This window comes from Parambassis ranga, chromosome 15 (genome assembly GCF_900634625.1).
Source record: "Parambassis ranga chromosome 15, fParRan2.1, whole genome shotgun sequence".
Lineage (NCBI taxonomy): Eukaryota > Metazoa > Chordata > Actinopteri > Ambassidae > Parambassis > Parambassis ranga.
The window spans coordinates 10,892,681-10,911,490 of NC_041035.1; the positions used below are offsets into that span (position 1 = coordinate 10,892,681).

General features: G+C 44.0%; 1 protein-coding gene across 1 annotated transcript; it reads right to left on the bottom strand.

Moving 5' to 3' along the window:
• Nucleotides 1-353: 353 nt before the first annotated feature.
• On the bottom strand, nucleotides 354-7,430 carry LOC114446862 (zinc finger and BTB domain-containing protein 18-like). Its single transcript, XM_028422719.1, has 2 exons — nucleotides 7,024-7,430; nucleotides 354-2,527 (listed from the first exon to the last, which is right to left on the bottom strand). The coding sequence occupies exon 2, from the start codon at nucleotides 2,508-2,510 to the stop codon at nucleotides 816-818; it is 1,695 nt and encodes a 564-aa protein (XP_028278520.1). The 5' UTR covers nucleotides 2,511-2,527; nucleotides 7,024-7,430; the 3' UTR covers nucleotides 354-815.
• Nucleotides 7,431-18,810: the final 11,380 nt, after the last annotated feature.

Below are 18,810 nucleotides of genomic sequence, written 5' to 3' on the forward strand. Positions count from 1 at the left end.
TAACAATAATTCTTATTTGTAAAGGTCTTTTCATATTTAGAAAATACTTCAGATTGATTGGAAGTGAAAAAGGAGGCTGTGCATTGCATGAGTGCCATCAGTTTGTCTGTCAGTCAGTCAGCTTTCCCCTGAATACACAACACCAAAGAGCTTAACGAGAAACGGGGAGCGCTTCGCCAACGACACCTCCATGCCAGTAGGAAATAAAATGAATACACACAAAACACACTCATACACACGCACGCATGTTTTTTGCCAGAGTAGTGCACTAACACACACACACACCTTCAAACTGTGTGTGCGGTGGCATCGATTTGCGGTGATCACAGTACCCGTTTAGTGTATTGTAATGCTTTTTTTTCACTTCAGTGTGTACGACCTGAACTCCTGCAGTGGTGTTTGCTGTCTGTGGATCTGGGACTGATAACGCTGGCCAGCGTCGGGAGTGTTGTGTCTGGGATGGGGACACACACACAGAGTTAAAACTCTTGGAGAAGGCGAGACATTCTCACTGTGACCCCGTATCCTCAGACGCAGTCTAAACCACCAACAGAAGAGAACTTACACCAAATAAAAATAATAGTATAGAATAAAATAGAATAAAAACAAAATGACCCCAAATAGCAACAACAAAAAAAACTCAGTAGTAACATTTTCATGTGCTATTAAAGTGCAATTGAATGAGATGTTGCAACAAACAAGAACATGACTCACTTAAACCCCGAATATCAAACACCTTCCTGTCACCTCCCCGTGCCTCTCTGCCCTTCTTTCACTCTCCGTCTCTTCCCTTAATCAAACCCAGCAGTCTGTTTCTACTTCCACAGTTCCTGGGAACTGTCCTCAATCGCCCAATCCCTGACATTGGGCAGTGCCAGCGGTTCACTCTTCACTGACAGCGAGTTGACCAGTTCGCAATGGAACTTGCGGATGTGTCGGTAGAGGTCCCCAGATTGTGTGAAGCGCCGCTCACACCACTTGCAAGCGTGCGGCTTCTCACGTGTGTGCACCACTGCGTGGCGGCTGAGGTTGTGTGAGTACTGGAAGCTCTTGCCGCATGTGGTACAGGTGTAGGGTTTTTCACCGGAGTGTGTCCTCTCGTGGCGCTTCAGCGTGTACATGCAGGAGAAGGTCTTGCTGCAGATGTTGCACGTGGGCACATTGACATCTCCAGCGGGCTTGGAGCGGATGCCCTCCTGCTCCCTGAAATGAGAGCTGAGGTGAAGCTGGAGGATGTGAGGGGAGGGGAAAACCTTGTTACACAATGGGCACATGAAGATCTGCGTGTGTTGAGCTGACAGCATATTGGAGACGTAGGGCAGCAGGGAGCTATCCATGCTGGCCACCTCGGCCTGGGCGCGCTCATTTTCACCCCCAAGTATGTCCTCATCATCAGCTGAGGCAGGAGGCTTCTCGTCCCGCTCCAGCTCTGAGGCCAGAGAGGCCTCTCGCAGAGCGGACAAGTGTGCTTCCAGGCCAAGCCTCCGCTGGGCTGACAGAGGTCCTCCGACCCCATGGTGGGTCAGGCCACCGTTGGTGTTGGGAACTGTGGCCTTGGTGAGGCCGCTGTGCTCCATGTCATAGTCCCCACCTCCCATTTCCTCTTCCTCATCTGAGGCCACACCCCTTTCCACCTTCACCCTTACAGCTAATGGACTTTGGAGACTGTCTGGTGTAGCTGCCCCACTGAAATAGGACTGATGGTGGTTACTGTGGTTGCTGCCAGCAATTGGCTTGACTGACAGGTCCAGGACACAGTCAGCAGCATCATTCGAGACCCTTCTGCCCCTGTGCCCTCCACGAGAGCTCACAGAGCGGTGGGACCTCTGGGAGAGAGATCCAGTGGAGCTGGTGGGGCTGCCGGCCGGAGAGAGCAGCTTCCTTCCCTCGCCCAGACTTTCTCCACCTTGCGTCTCCGCCTCACCGTGTCCTGGGCTGGTTGTAGCCATAGCTGGCGTCCCAGGTCTGTCAGCAGATGGCAGCCTCAGCCACAATGGCCCATCACCCTTCCCTTCCTCCTCTTCATCGCTGTGGAGCAGGTCAGCAGTAGCAGGGCGGCCTGTAGAACCATCTGAGAGGCTGTCGGCCTTGTCAGAGCAGCTGGAGCCGCCATCATCTTCTCTGCGCGTGCTGTCCGCCTCTGCTGTGGCCTTCTGCTTCAGACGTTTCTTACACACCTTCACAATGTCATACATGTGCAAGTAGCTGGCCGCTGCCAACACGTCCTCTACGGGAAGGTCCTGGAACTGCAGTTTGCCCTCGTACATGAACTCCAGGAGCAGGGAAAAGGCTGGGGCCGTGACAATGTCACTGTTGAGGTGCACCACATCTCTCTTGTCCAGCTGGTCCTTGTAGAAAAGGTGAAAGTACATGCTGCAGGAGGCCAACACAGCACGGTGGGCACGAAACTGGGCATCACCCACTAGCACCGTGGAGTCACACAGGAAGCCCTGGTGCCTCTGTTCGCTCAGACACTGAAGTAAATGTCTGCTGTGGTCTGGGAACTCCATCCTGCCGTCCTCATAACCTGCAGCCACACAGAGAAAGAGTCAGAGTTAGGTACTGATGAAGGTAACTTTACAGCTACAAAAGAATTTTTAATAATGATCCTCATTAAAGTGTTAATAACAAAACACAAATGCAGATGACAAGTACCAGTAAATCTAAAAAAAGGATACTTTTAAATAAGAAAAAAACAGACAGAAAACCGAGTGAAATTCATGATCAGCGTTGTTTGTTATTTCTTATGGGATTATGATGTAACAACACAATTCCTCCAACAAAATTATCTTAAATCAGACCAACCGAAAAAACTCAACAGAGAAGAGAAAAACGAAAATATCGCACAGGGAAAAAGAGCAATTGAAATGAGAGCGTAGGTCAGGAAAAACAACAAGAACGAGATGAAAAATAAACACATGAAAAAGTTACAAAAATGCAACAAAACATGCAGCAAAGAGATTTATAACTGTGATTTATTTACTTCACAAAAATATTTGTTGTCATGCATACAGTTCATTCCTTCACACTGTGGTGCAAAATGCACATTTTGTCTCTAAATATGAATTTAAAATGAATAAATAGAAAACAAGACAAATTATTACATTTTAAAAGGTGCAATTTCAGAATAATCTCTAATTCTACAAAGACTTAATCTGATGTAAACCAGCAAAGGACAGATCCTAGCACTCTTGTCTCTCCGCGCTCTCCTCTCTTACTGAATCTATCTAACTCCTCTGCCTGCACTCCTGGATTGTCGCTGCTCCTACGCTGGTTATTTTTATTAACCCACTTTGGCCTGGCCTGGCACAGCCCTTTTAGGTAACCGGCTTTCAGCTGCACACACTGTCCTCACGTACACAACACACAAACATACACACACACTTAGTACCAGCCTACCTACCAACCACCTCCACAGGCTAAGTCGAGCAGGAAAACTGGCCAGTTGAAATAGCACTGTCAAAAACAAAACAGCTTGTCCCTAATTTAACCTGCAAGCGGCGGCTTTAAGTGCAAGATTAGAGGTGATGGGGAAAAAAGAAAAAAATTGCAGCAATAATCTGCAGGTGTCCTCAGAATATAACTCTTAGGTAAATTAGGCAATACATTAAATTGGAAAAAATGGAAAAATTAAACAAAATCAGAATTAAGTCCCACCTGTTAGCCAAGTTGATTTGTCCTGCCTGAGAAAATACATTGGTCCCGCTCTGCACCGTGTTAACCAAAGCAGTTAAATCACCTCATTTGAATGAAGCTAAACCAAAAATGTCAGTGTGTGAGACTCCTGTGTGTGTCTGCCTGTGTATGTGTGTGTGCTCGCCCTCCGGCTCGTTCAGACTGCTTTTAAATAAGGGGACTTACGGGGACAAGGGTGTACCACCTCCCACCCCCACCCCCCTACACCCTACCCCACCCCACTGTCCAGCCAAACCCCTCCGCCACCTCCTCCCTCCACACACACACACACACACACCATCAGTCACTCACACACTCCTTCCCATCTGAATCTTACAAGAAAAATCCCGCACATCCGCTCCATAGTAGAAAACTGCCCTCTCCCCCTTCAACCCTCCACCCACCACCACCCAGAAGAGAAGATTTACAATACAATCACTGTAAGTGCCCTGCTCGTCACAGCATCAATCCTAATCCTTAAAGATGGCTAAAAATAAAGACGGCGGTGGCGGCAGAGGGGAGGGAGCCGTCGTCGGAGGCTCAGGAGGGCAGTGAGCCCCGTCACCCAGCCCACCCGGCTCACCCGGTACGGCCAGCCGACTCACGCAGGGGAGAGAAGGAGAGAGACTCGAAGAGAGGCAGGGGGGAGAGGGTGAGGGAGAGGCTGGGACGGCCGGGGAGGGAGGCTTACCCACATCTGATCCAGCTGACGGGGGCCATATGGCAGCTGCTAGCCAGATAAAGAGATTAAGACTAGGAGGGAGTGCGATTACAGCTGTCTAGCCAATTCAGGCAGCTCAAATCTGCAACTTCTAAATTAGTCTCCTCAACTCCAGCCGACAGGAGGGGAAAAAAGTGGGTAGAGCAGACCGCACATGCTTTCAAGTAATTTTACAGCAAGTTAGAAATAACTGGAGGAAATAAAGATTAGATCATTAGGATTAAATAAATTCTCTCTTTATTTATTTTGCTCTTTTATTATTTTAACTATTTATTTGCTTTCCTCAAATTTAACAAATTTCTACTTTTAAACACTTTTAATAAAAATGATTTTCTATACTGAATGAACAGATGAAAACAAAATAAAAAAAAAATATTCTCTCACTATCTTTTAACAAGTGTCCACACAACACGCCTGACAACACAAACAGGGAAACAGTAGCTGAGTTTTAAATGCAGCTCCCTCCACTACAAACTAAAAACACAGCAGCAGTGTTCCCGGACTGCAATTACCCTTCAGACAGGCAGCAACTTTTTGCTGTTTACTACTGAAACACTCACCAGCAATTTCACACACTCCTCACACTGGTTTGACACAATGGTGATCCCCCACAACAAAACAAAATAACTACTTCCCTACCCCGGTCTCTTCCACGATAGTCACACACATGAAAATACACACACACAAATACACAAAACGATACCTGCAGCAGTATGCATCAACTTGATTAACTCCACTGTAGCAGAATAGCTGGGCTCTCTGGCTGGGAATGGCTGTGTATTTCTCTCTCTCTCTCTCTCTTGCTCTGTCTCTACCTCGCTTAACCAATGAGTGGGTAGAAGAGGAGAGAGAAAAAGAAGAAGAAGAAGAAGAGGGAGGCAGGAAAAAAACACGCTGTTCAAACTGCGAGGGACAGATGCAAAGTGGAGGAGATGTTGGAGGGGGAACGAGATACCACCTCCCTCCTCCTCTTCCTCCTCCTCCTCCTCCTCCTAACTGGCGCTGATCGGCAGCCACAAACACACACACACACATACACTCACACACAGCGTGTGCACACAGACACACAGCACTAACTCTCCCAGGCTGCCACTGAGACTCACAATAAAGGACTGGGGAGGGGTGGAGGCGGTGGAGGGATGGAGGAGGAGGAGGTGGGGTGGATGGCAGCCTGTCAGCTGCTCTGACATCATCCTCAGATGGAGATGCTACCTCCAGCTGTGCTCTTTCTACAGCCATATGCTGCCTCCTCTACACTCCTGCCACCAGACTCCTCTTTCATTCTACCAACAGCGCACAACTTTGTCTCTCTTTCTCCCCCTTTTTCTCTGCACTCTCTCTGGCAAAAAAAAAAATCTACAAAATGCAGAGGGATTTAAAAAACAGAAAATCATAACAGTAACCACCCACTACTTCCAAAATAACTTTACAAAATGAACACAGAAACTTTACTTGTTGTAGTGTTGTGATAAATGCACCTCTGTCTTCCCCCTCTGTCTCCTTCCAGTAACCATAAACAAAGGCCGACACAGCACATTTGCAACTGACAGACGCACGCAGCTGATATTGTTTTCCACTTCTTTACGGTTCAGCGCCGCTGCCTTGTCTTGTATTCATTCATTCACTCATTCATTCATCTATCTATCTATCTATCCAGCCAGCCACCCCCTGCCCGGACCCTTCGGACAACTGACAGGAACAAAAATAAAATGAGGAGACAATGGAGGAAAGAACCCAGTGAGTGAAAAATCCTAAACAAAAGCTATACAAGGCTTTAATGAGCCGGGGAGAAACTTATTACAACACCTTTATTTCGCTTTCGTTTTGAAGGAAAGTTTGAAGTTCAGGACAGTGTATGTTTTTATTTCCTGACTTCTATATTTAAACGGCACTTATTAAAGTGTTATTAAAATACTGTCCCGCGCACACGGCTGGATTTATTATTATTTTCTTATAGTATTATCCTTTAGTGAGTTAAGGAAAAGTAAAATTATTAAGCAATAATTAACTTCACTACTTGAGTTTCTGTTAGCCCTTTATATTTTAATTGCTTTCGGTTTAACTTTGACATTTTTACCACCGTGACAGTGCTACTTTTAAGACTTCTGCTTATTGAAGTAAACAGCCTGATCAATAAATTAGCCTCAAAACTGGTTTAACTTAATTTTTCTTTCAACACGACGAGTGTTTACAAGCGAGGTAAATTAGCATAAAAGTCGAAGTTAATGTTAGCGCTGCCAAGCTGCTCCACAGTCGAAGAAACAACACGACAAGGCTGTAATTAATTTCTTAACAGAAGACACAACAAACAGAGAAACACACACACGCACACGCGGACACACACACACACACACTGACCCACGCAGCTAGCTATAGCCCGATCACGGCTAACAAAAGTAAGGCGGACAGGCTACATTATTGAGCTATTTACAGTTGTTCGGAAGGCCCCGGTGCTATGACAACAGCTGCTAAAACACCGCGGAGGGACAGCTAACATAGCAACTATTAGTGTGTGGAGACAACACAGTCATGCTAAGGAAGGTTTAGCTACTTTTTCCCCTTCGTAACCCACCCTCTCTCTCCTGAGCCTCCTTTAATCGGACTCCGGTATTAGAGGCAGCACTTACAGACAACAAGGTCCAACGTCTTCCCCGCTTCCTCCGTCAAATCCTCCTTTTTTCCTTCGGAGACAAAACTAGATTGACTTTGGACTAATTTCCATACCAAGCTCTGCCGAGGCGAGCAGGCGGAGGGACGGGGAGTCTAGCACTCTGCGGCGGCCAGATGTTTCCGAGCTGTTGCTGCTCAACTCGGGCTGGGAAAGGAGGCGAGTTGACTGGCACGGCACGGAAGCCAATGGTGCCGGCGAGGAGGAAAGTGAAGGCAAATTGGAAGCGGCCCTCTAACAGAGGAGAGGGAGGGATATGTCTTCTTCTCTCGTCGGCGTAGGTTGACACCAGGCAACAACAACAGCAGCACGCACAGTGAGAAGGCAGGAAAGAAGAAGCTGGGCCAAACCAACTGGTTCTGCGAGTCAGTGAAGCGGACTGGCGCAGCGGAGAACGAGAGAGTGGGGAGCGGCGCGGTGCGCTCTGGGTACTGTAGTCACGCCTGAGCTGGGGGGGAGGCGGAGCTGATGTGAGCAGGTGCAGCACCTTGATAGGAAAAAAATGGTTTCCATTTCTGCTGGAGAATTCCTAACAATTTCACTCCTGAAAAAGGAAATAAACTGTGAAACAAGGGCTGCACTGTCCTCAGGTGCATTAATGGCACTTACACAACACCCCCCCTTAAATATGGAGTAATCAGATTACTCAAAGGGAGTATTTGACAGGCTATAAAACAATGACAGTGCTTCCTTAAGGGAACTGAACACAGGAGTTGGTGATTTTACCTTTTATTTGACTGTTATAAACAAAACATTTCATTAATTGTAACTGTAATTTAATACTTCTTGCTCTTACATGAAACTACCTTTGTTTGAGTGAGAAAAGATTAATGTTCATCAAGAAGACCTGCTATAAACAAAATGGCTGTCAGAGCTAGTCTAAGATCTGTATGTCAAAGGACTGAATCATCAGTGCATTCGACAGATTTCAAAGTGAGTTCTGAGAATATGACAGTTTGTTTAAACAACTTTGTTTTTGTAAAGAGAAAAATGTACAGATCGTTTTCTTTGTCAGTCCTCAGCTCAGGATCTCTCAGCGTATGAATGAGAGGCTTGTGTTTTGCAGTATGATGTGCAGCAGAGCTGGAGCTATTTAGGTTCTTTCCTACATGACATTCAAGAGAAGACAACACTGAATCTAGGACACACAAAGCAACATCAGCAGCAACACTTCTCCCTGGATGTTCAGGTGCTTAAACTGACTTACAGGGATCCCAGAATGAGCAACATAAATCTGATCATAAATAAACAGACTAAATAAATCATCATAAGATCAGATGTCCCCCCCCCCCTCCTTGCTGGAGTAAAATCACATCTAACAAGTGTTTAAAATGCTCTCAGATGTGGGTCACTGGGACAAAAACCTTTAGCAAATGTTTAGTCCGTCATGGGAGGCTTGACATGAAAAGTTGCCTGTGAGTGAGTCCGTGGGCCCATTTGCATCCCCCTGAACCTGTCCCAGTAAACTAATTGGCGTTACTAATAGATGGCTGGATGAACTGCAGGCCTGTATGGTAATGAATTCGCACGATCTGGTGTCATAGCTGAAGGACTTGTTAAAATGCAAATGAATGATGACCCTGTTATGTGTCTATCAATTTGGGGTATCCATGTTACCAGTGCATCACAATGAGCCCCTTGTTCATGCAAAATACAATTAGGCCCACAGCGAGGCGGAGCAATTCAATAAGGGGCTTCTGCAGGAAAAAAAGAATGGATTTAAGGACAGAATTATTAGCTAATAAATGTAAAGTAGGAGAGCCATTTTAGGGTTAATTTCTCTGAATGTTGGGCTCCTGCACTACAAAGAGAAAGATTCTCTTCAGATAGGCTGAAATCTGTTTGTGTGTGTGTGTGAATGCCTCGAGAGATTTCCTGTGCAATTTTCTAAACTTCCTTCACCTTTCCTGTGTTTCCCCCCTCTGATCCACATATTGTTTTGCTTCTGACAGATGCCAGAAAAGTATTTGTTTGTGTGTGAGCCAGACTGATGTTTGAAATTATCTGTACTATACTGTTTCATCCTCCCTACAGCTGGAAGACAAAGCAGCAGGTAGGCAGGAGAACAACAAGATAAAAAGATCAAAATGCAGAGCGCAGTGTATAGTCATGCAGCAAAAGATGTATTTATTTATTAATTTTTTTGTTTAGGTTTAGGTGCTATTTTCAAACTAAGTGAAAATTGAATGTAACCCCCCACATATAGTTTCACGAAATTAGATTCAGACCTTCTTCGAATTTTCTCTGTTCACAGTTATTTCTATTTAAATATGACTCACAGTTTACACATTTAGGATTTAATTTGAGCATGTGTGCCATTTCAGAGTAGAAATCCACCTGTGCTTTGAGTAGCTGTTCTACTTTCTGCCTCTGGAGGTCGCTGTAGATCCCATGTTTTACACTTCATTTCTCTCTGTGTGAGGTCAGCTCAATGAAGCTGTATTTGCATTATAATATTATACAAAGAGCATTCACATACAGGGAAGGAAAATACACCTGTAGTGGTTTTTATTCATTACTCTAAAGCAGATAGTGCTTGGTGCAGGTTTATTTATTTATTTTAGAAAAAGCATTGTATGAATCTAGCAGAGGAAGTGGAATTAGTGTGAAAACCTCTGGCCATGCCTGAGATATTGTGACTATATGCCTCTGGATCTCGTTGCCTGCATTAATTGCATTTTGTTTGTCAATAGGTTTTTATATTCATAAGTGTTTGCAACACAGACAGCTGATTGAAAATGACTTTAACACCTCTGGAAGGGATTCTAATGATGTAAAATAATGTGTAAGAAGTCAGTAATATATCATTTAAATACTATGGCAAAAAATATATATTTCTATAATATATATTATTAGAAGTCACTTGCATGCTGTGATTGGCAAATGTGTCAAGCTGAAATGCAATGAAGCAGCTCATGCAGAGCTCATATCAGCCATGATCATTATTTCACTTTCCTTGTCAATGTCTTAAACAATTCTCCATCCATCTGCAATCCTCCTCCCAAACCTGCAAGAAACACTCCTCCACAGCGTACCCCCCAGCTTCCCTCATCATGCCCGTAATAGAGGCATAGAGGGTAGACACTCTGGGAGACAGTGGCTGGCAGACAGAGGAGGAGAAAGGGAAGGAGGGGTGGGCAGGCAGATGTTTGAATCTCAGCCTCAGGGCCAAATAAGATTAATTCATTCTCCAAGGCAGAGGCAGAGACAGGGAGAGAGAGAAAATATTGTCTAATAGTACAAATAATGACTAAACATAGAGTAAGTGATAATGATCTAATGAAATGTATAATAACATCTGGCCAACACATTTTACATTCAAGTTCAGATGTTCACAATTCAGATTATTGATGGTTACAAAACAATCTACTATTGTTTGTGGGCGTCAGAACTTCCAAGGAAAATATTCAAGCAACTTAGTTTCAGTGGACAGTGGGAGGAAGTCCGTCCATATAGTTTAATGATTTGATCATCTGGCCCAGCGTGGCTGCTGCTGCATGTTGTAGGCGGTCTGGAATGTAGCCATTTTGACTGAGTGTAAAATATTCATGAACTATCAATGGTAGCCCATCTGACTGGCTGGGGAACAGCTGCTGGGTCTCTGTGCCTCTAGAGGTGCAGCATCTGTCCATTTAAGGAAAGTGAATATGTGTTTGCACGTGTTTATGTGTGTGTTTTTCAGAGCCTTTCAAGAAATGTGTGTGTGTGTTGTGATGCATGTGTGTGTCTCAGGGGAACTAGTCATCAGGAGAAACAACTGTGTATTTAACTTTTTTATCTCCAGATGGTGAAGCACCATTTTAGAGATGATCAAAAAGCACATCTCAGTTTTATCTGGATGTGTACGCGTCAATCACATATTATTCACACACACACACATGGAGAACATCACCAGTCTGGTCTTCTTCCACTGTGTGATGTGTTGAAGAGAATGTGTCTTCTGTACATCTGAAGTCTCTATACATATCTGTTTGTGCCCAAGCATCAGCACATCACAGTTTAGCTTTAGTGTGTGTGTGTGTGTGTGTGAGAAAGAGATTCACACCCATTCGTGTGAAGCTCAGAGAGAGCTGTGCAGCTTTGGCTGTGGCTGTATGATGGACATCTGGAAGCTAAATTGGTTAATGGCGCCTCCAAGCCAACAGCCAGCCGGCCGTCCCCTTGCTGAGCTAAGAGAGGTGTGTGTGTGTGAGGCAGGGGGTGGGGAGAGAGAGAGAAGAGAGAGGTGGGGAATTCTACATCTGGCCAGCCGTCTTGTCACAGACAAACACCCCTGCTGGACATTTAATGGTTTTTATCTTCCAACATTTTATTTTTTGTGTGTGTCATCTTCAGAGTATAGTCCAAACAAAAATACAATTTGTTATGTTTGTATGAGAACTGCTGTGCTCTGGTTCAGCACTGATCTCTGCAGCGTCACATTGTGAGGACTTTATGTCTGAAGAAATTTAATCAAGGCTGGCTTTAACAATTAATGAACACTACATTTATTTATTTGATTGTTTTTTGAAAATCAAGTGACAGAAACCAGAAATACAAATAAACAAAAACTAAGGAAGGCACAGAACAGGCAGGGTTGAATGCGGTTTTGGTACTGGAAGCTTTCCATTTGTAGTCCACATTTGAACAATAAAAAAGTGAGTGAGTTTAATTTGCATGGAGGTAAATGCAGCATCCTGTTGTAAGTAAGCAAAGCTATTTTGTTTGATAGGAAAATTCCATAGACAAAGCAGTTGCCGGTTGAAAATTTAAAGTGACTGTAACAACATAAGTGTCAAGTCAGTTTTTATTTCGTTGGCAGCTTATCTTTGGCTTTATAGGCATATTTGTAGATGTACACAATTCATTACAGTAATGCCCAAGACAGTGTATTTAACAGGTTTAGCAACGTACCCATAATCGCTGTGAAAAACTGTCCTAGGGGTGTTGGTATTTTAGTTGCATGGATATTATAAGAACGTTTTGTACAGGAAAATAACACAACGCTGCTGTAGCTTATCTCGAACAAAAGCAGCCAGAGAAACATGGCCAGCAGCTACAGATTCAAACACTACACTGCTCTCATGTAAGTAAGTATTTTCATAGGATTCACTGAAAAAGTATTTAAAACTAATTTAACCATTGATTTGTATTGTTAAAAAAACATTGCCTCATGGGATGTGTCCTGCTAAAGCACAGGTATGGAGCTGCTCTCTCTGTTTTCCCAGAATACACACACCAACAACATGGACAGACATCTAAATACATACAGAGCTGTTGCAGCTCAGGCCAAGAGTGCAAATGCAGCAATGTGATCTTTTCGAATCTTTATTGTAGGAGTTCAGAGATCATGTTGAAATGAAAAGAGCTTCTGTAGCCTCTGTTCTGTCTGTCAGTCTGCCCGCCTGCCTGTCTGTCTCTCCTCAGTCCAGATGTCAGAGGAACTAGCCAACAGCTGCGGCAGGAAATGAGCCCCCAGGCAATGAAAAGGCTAATACACTTCCACACAGAGGAGGGAGACAAAAAAAAAACATGTACACAGACAAAGCCAGTGGATGAATCTGTGCAGGGGATGATGCTGAATGTTTACATCTTTGCAGGTATTTATTTGCACTTAAGCTGTTGATCCATGTCACTGTACGTTTAGATATGGATACTTACAAAACACATTGCTTTTCTATGTCTGTGACAGTATTCAAGTGTCTTTCTTTACTCCTGGATCCATTCATTTTGCGTAAAACGTGTGTGTGTATTATAAGCAATGGCGTGCCAGCCTGCCAGCCTGCCTGCCACAGCGCCAGCCCCCGAGCCAGCGGGAACATTTGCCTTGTGGCTCCAATTCCCAGGAATGTCTAACCTGCGCCAGCTGTTGAGAACATGTTACCTGTGCCAACAATGTGCCGGCTCTGCCCACCACATCACCCGCCATTCTGTCTCCATCTGGGTGTGAGATTGGATTTGTGGGTATATTTGTTTGTCAGCACTTTTATCTGTTATTCCACATCTGTATTTGTATTTTTATCTTTGTGCATGAATGCACAGGCTTTCTCGTGTGTAGCATGCAGAGTGCCATTGTGTATACAAATACTATGGATGCTCCCATTGTTGTGTGTGCGTACATCAGCTCTGGTTTGTGTGTCTCCATCTGTGTGTGCTGCATCTGGAGCAGCATTGAAGAGGCTTTCCAACAAGGCCAATGGCGGCCAGCCTGCCAAACAGCCCAGATGTTAGTTCTGTACGCCTAAGGCTAAATGAGGGAGCCACACTCTCATTATTCAGGACTAGCAAATTGCATAGTAGAAGGGGAGAAATGAGAGTCAATCTAAAACAATAAAAAGAAGTGAGAGAAAGTAGAATCAGAAGAAAGAGAAAAGACATGTCTTATTATAAGCCTCAGAATAAGTAATAAACAAGCTACAGGTTTGCCATTTTCAGCCACAAATTCCATCCCATCTTCATTCATACAGGGCTCTTTCATCATTGAGCGTTGACTGAAGTAAAAGAGAAAAGAAATTACCATCACCAGCACCGTGCCTACTGCTGTAAAGGATGTAACCCTCACCCTAAACCTCTGCATGGATAGATGTAGCTCACATCCAGGAATGCATTCGGGACTACAGAGGGGACACACCAGAAAAATGCAGCTTGTCTACTGGCAATGGGAAAGTAGTCAATTCCCTTTTTTACATGTGTGTATGCATGTAGAAACATCACATCCAGCCAGCCAGCAGGCTGTGGTCTTTGTAAACATTGTAAATCGTGTAAGTGGCTATATCTGTCCTGGGATCAGTGGAGGTAACAAAGGCAAACAGTAGAACTGTGCTCAAATATAGTACAAGTTTAGCCTCCAAATTCAACCTGACCCTCCATATTTACTGTAGACATATGCTCATGGTTTTCAAATATATTTTTGTGGGATCCTCTGTTGGTTTATTAAAACAATTAAATGTATATGTTGGCCTCCTACCTAAACATTGTTATCGGGTGCATATTTTATGAGATGTAGTAGGTAAAATTGCTGTAGTTGGAACATGCACAAAAATGTCTGAAACCGGCCTGTTTCAGAGAGTGACTGCTTTAACATTACATATGGTGATTTTATTAATCTGTCATTACTGGACAATAAGAGTGTATAACTGTATAAATAAACATTTCAATAAAATCAAGCCCATTCTGGTCATGTGTGATTTGGTTACCTTGAGGTCACCCTGTGTTCCTTCTGTGAGCTCTAAAGCCTGTTTTCAAAACAACTAAAAACCAAACCACTGTAAACAGGAGTGTGTACTTTTGAAAACAAAAACACAACATGTTCCATCAAACAGTGGGATACAATTAGCTTAATCATCTAGCCATGATTCGGAGGCAGAATTAACTCTGTGTGTGTGTGTGTAACCATGGAGGTGGCATCTGTGAGGTCGCTTTAGCTCTGTTTGTGAGATCCATGTGTGTGGACTTCCACAGGGCTTAGAGAATGTCCCCCATATGGTGAGCTGTCACTGGGGTGACATTATGCAGCCCTCCCCTGTGTGGGACCTCCAGCGATCAGACTGACCGGGTAAACAACAACTGGACACACAGAGTGATGATGTTGTATAATGTATTTGTTGGCTTTTTTTTCTCTTTTGGATGGGATATTACTTTCTAAATATGGGATAATGACATCAATATAATCTATTTCTCACGTGAATTATCCCGGTCAGATGTTGGTATTTATACTCCAGTTACAAAAAGTGACAAAACTGATTTATCCTTCTGGAAAAAAATGTTTTTGTCAACAAATTCTATTCTCACAAGCAACAACGAAAAAAAAGCTATAAACTCTTTCACAGGGTTAAATGTTTATGCTGATCTGACTGAGCCGGTTTTAACGCCATGCCAACAGATTGTGATGTGCTTTCTTTTGACTCTATCAGAATTAACTAAGCAGCAGTGAAGTGGTTGTATCTCCCCTGCGTTAGTCTGCCGCTTTCTATCAAAAAAGGAATATGACACATTTGGGAAATGCAAATTGCTGAGAGAAAAACATGACTGAGAGACATCTCCTCCCATGGCACATATCTTTCTCACATCTGTCTCTCTCTTCCTGCAGACAGATGTTACACAGCAGTTTGTTCAGAGAAGGAGAAGACGTTTCCTTCTGTGCTTCCCCAAGGAGTGTGTAGCCTTGGGAAAATTACATTTCCACATACAGTGTGTGTGTGTGTGTGTATGTGGAGACAAAGGAAAAACAGAGACAGAGAGGGAATGTGTCATACAAAGGAGGTAAAAGAGGTGAAGACTAGAAATAGGAAGTGGCAGCATTGGAAACTGGGGACCCTTGGGGGCCATCAGAAGCTATGTAAGTGCATGTGCTTATGTGTGTGTGTGTGTATATGGAAGTGGAGTTGCTGCCGCTCTATCCTCTGGCTGTATCAAACTGTGTGTGTTTTTGATGTTGATCTCACCCAGTTGTTGGAAAGCCAAACACAGTCTGTGCACCCAGATGTTGACAGATGTGCTGTGTGCAACCTAACTTCCTCTGAAAATTACATGCACACTGACACACACACTCACACGGTAACACATATCCTTCCTGTAAGCCCTCTAGAGACAGTCTTCCTGGCTTCCTCGAGGTATTCAACAAATACCACAATATATCCTCAAAACCAACCCCAGCCCCAGCGGTGCTCCAGATGTTCTATAACCCACTAAAATACACAGAAATTGCCTCATACAGATGTGTTTACTTCATAGATAATGCAGCTCTCCCTAGTGGCCTAGAGTGGTTCATGCATATTTACAGCTGTGCACAGGCAGAGAAGATAGGTCTGGCAGGGATGGTTTAGATTTGGTGGCACATTTAGTTGTCACAGGTTGATGTTTAGAGTCCTGCAGATGGAAGAAATTTTGGAAGAAACATTCTCCATGAAAGGATCTGTTTTAATCCAAACGACTTAATTTTTAACCTGAGAATTTTTTGTGAGAGGAAACAGGAAGAAAGCCTAAGTCTCCTAGACTAAAGTTTATCCATCCAATCCAGCTCCACTGTTCTCAGATTTTGTGGATCTTTATTGATGGTCATTACAATTTGCTTAAACAATCATATATGCCATTTCAGGGGACCCAGACACTCAAGACATTCTTTCATTTGCTGCATGTATGAGCATGTCTTGCAATTGAGGTCCTAAAAATAAGACATGATTTTTTTAAAAAGTATTATGAATGCAGCTTGGAGGAGCATCCTATTTCTGATTTGTTATGTGAGTATCTATGTTCAACCATACGTCAAGGTCACATCGGCAATGGCAACTGTTCTCTGGAAGAAAAACAGATCAAAGTTCTTCCCTCCTTCTCACTCTGTCATCCTCCCACTGCTTCATTGACTCAACCACTGAACAGAATCCACACTGATGGCACCCAGTGGAACTCCAGCATGCAGCTGGAAGAGCAGCAAGGGAGGAAGTGTGTATGTGTGTGCGATAGAGACGGAGATTTCATATGCATGTTAATGTCACTTTGTGCCACTGGAGCTAAGATGAGGTTTCTGGCATCTCACTCTGCAACATGCAGGTAACATCTGTCCATAAACCAGCACTGAGGAGAAAAAAACAAGGCAATACAAAGTAAAGAAAACACCTAACTCCTCTATTTGTTCGTGCACAAACAGCCTGATTCCTAAATGTGCAGTCTCATTCTTACACTAGCTGCCAAGATGCTCCTTACATTAGTGTTGGGCTTTAGAGAAAACCTGAGCAGTAAATCAAAAGCCCTTACTTTGTGGCTCAGCTCTCTCTTTATCACTGCATTGCAAAATGATTCCCACATTACTGAAGCAGCTGCTGCTAAGCAGCGGTCAATCACATAATTGCTTTTACCCTCAGTCATAAATAATCTTGCTGTCACATGCTGTCAGAGATACTAGAAATACAGTGTGCTGACACAGAAGCTGCTCACGACTTTCCTCTCAGTGGGCGGCGGGAGGATCAGAAATAATTTTGGTTCACAAATTTCCAGGCAGTGATGTTTTTATGCACTACAAAGTCTTTTCATGAGGAAGTTGTCTAATTAAACTGCTGCATAATGCATTACTGTTATATCAGGAAGTGGAAATTAGAGATGTAAATTAGCACAGTTAGGCAGGTAAGGTAGACGGAGCACATTCATTTTTCATTATAGTCCCTTTCTACATTTATTCATGGCCTCTTAGGCGTGGAAGTGGTCCACAGCAGCAACAATGTCATCATCACTGTCAAAATGGTAGGCACTGACCTCCTGCTTTATATTGGAGAAGATGTCAAAGTCTGAAAGGCAGATGTTGGATGAGCAAATACTCCTTTTGCATCCCAGAAAACAGATCATCATCTTGAAGCAGACCTCAGTGATGTGGCTTTTATGAGAGCCAAAGACTGAATGTTTCCAGCTTTGATGTTCTTTTATCTTTTGTTGAAAGTGCTTATTGGCAGTTACATTCATCCATCTATTTGCAAGCTTTTCACCCCACAGCCTCTTAGCGATATGGAATAGCTTTGACTTTTTGATTGTAATCATTGATGGTAGATTGTGGCTAATGACAAAGATATTGCAGTAATATTACCCTTATAGTAAAAAACCTGTTTCCACTCCTCTGGCCCTACATTTTAGGACAGAGCAGCTGCACACTGCTGAGCAACCTTAGAAACCAGACTGCTCCAACCTGGGGGTGTAGAGGACAATATATGTGTGTGTGTGTGTGTGTGTGTGTGTGTGTGTGTGAGGGAGGGTGTTTTGTGTAGGGGGCTTCAACCTGTCTGCATGTGAGCAGAAGGTACACAAACACCACATATGCGCATACGGGAACATATGCATGGATACAAGTGCATAAACAGGCAAGCAAACAACCACACATATGCACAGAAAATTACCTAGATCCACCAATACACAACGTACTGCAAAACTAACCCAACAACGGACAAAGCAATGATCAAACAGAACAGAACAGAGTCCGTTTTCTTTTCTACATATGAAGGAACAACATCATACAATACAGTAATAAAATAAGTGTATAGATGGGAGCTTTGTTTAAAAATATAAAATTTCTCTGGTCATCTGGTGATCTGTAGACTACATTTCACACCTGAGTGCAAACTAGGTGACCCAGAACAGAAGAGAGCAGAGCAGAGCTGTGCTGGACCATACTGGCTCCCAAGCTGTCCTGCTGTACAGCACACCTTCAACACCGTGGCTGCAGCTGCTCTGCCCTGTCTCGTGTGTGCATATGTGTATGTGCATGTGTGTCTGCGCTTGTATCCCCTGCACAAGGTCTGTTTAACCGCAGCTGTCCCTACCTCTATGCCGGTCTCCGGGGCAAGGCTGACCTCTCTCTCCTGAAGCCACTTCAAAGAGACCAGGGATGGGCTGAAGGGGCGTGGGGTGCTTGAGCTGGCCAGCACGGCTGCTGCTTCCCTGGGCTTTGGGAGCTGGGGACCTGGGGCTGGAGTTAAGGTAAGGGGATGGGTTGGGTGTGTTGCAGGAGGTGAAGGGAGTCACAAACATGAGGGCACAGACAGGAGGTATGGGGTAGTGATGTGTTCATAGTCCAAAGCTGGAAGTTTAGCTTTGTGTGGTGTGTGTGTGTGTGTGTAACCTGGACAGATCTTTTGAGCCCTGGTGTCACTATGTGTGTGTGTGTGAATCCCTCATCATCTCATCCACAGAGAGTCATATGGGTCCAACTTGGTGAGAACTGATGGCACAGTCGACCTAGGGGCCACCTTTGCTCATTGTGGTCCCAATGGAGATGGAATACAAG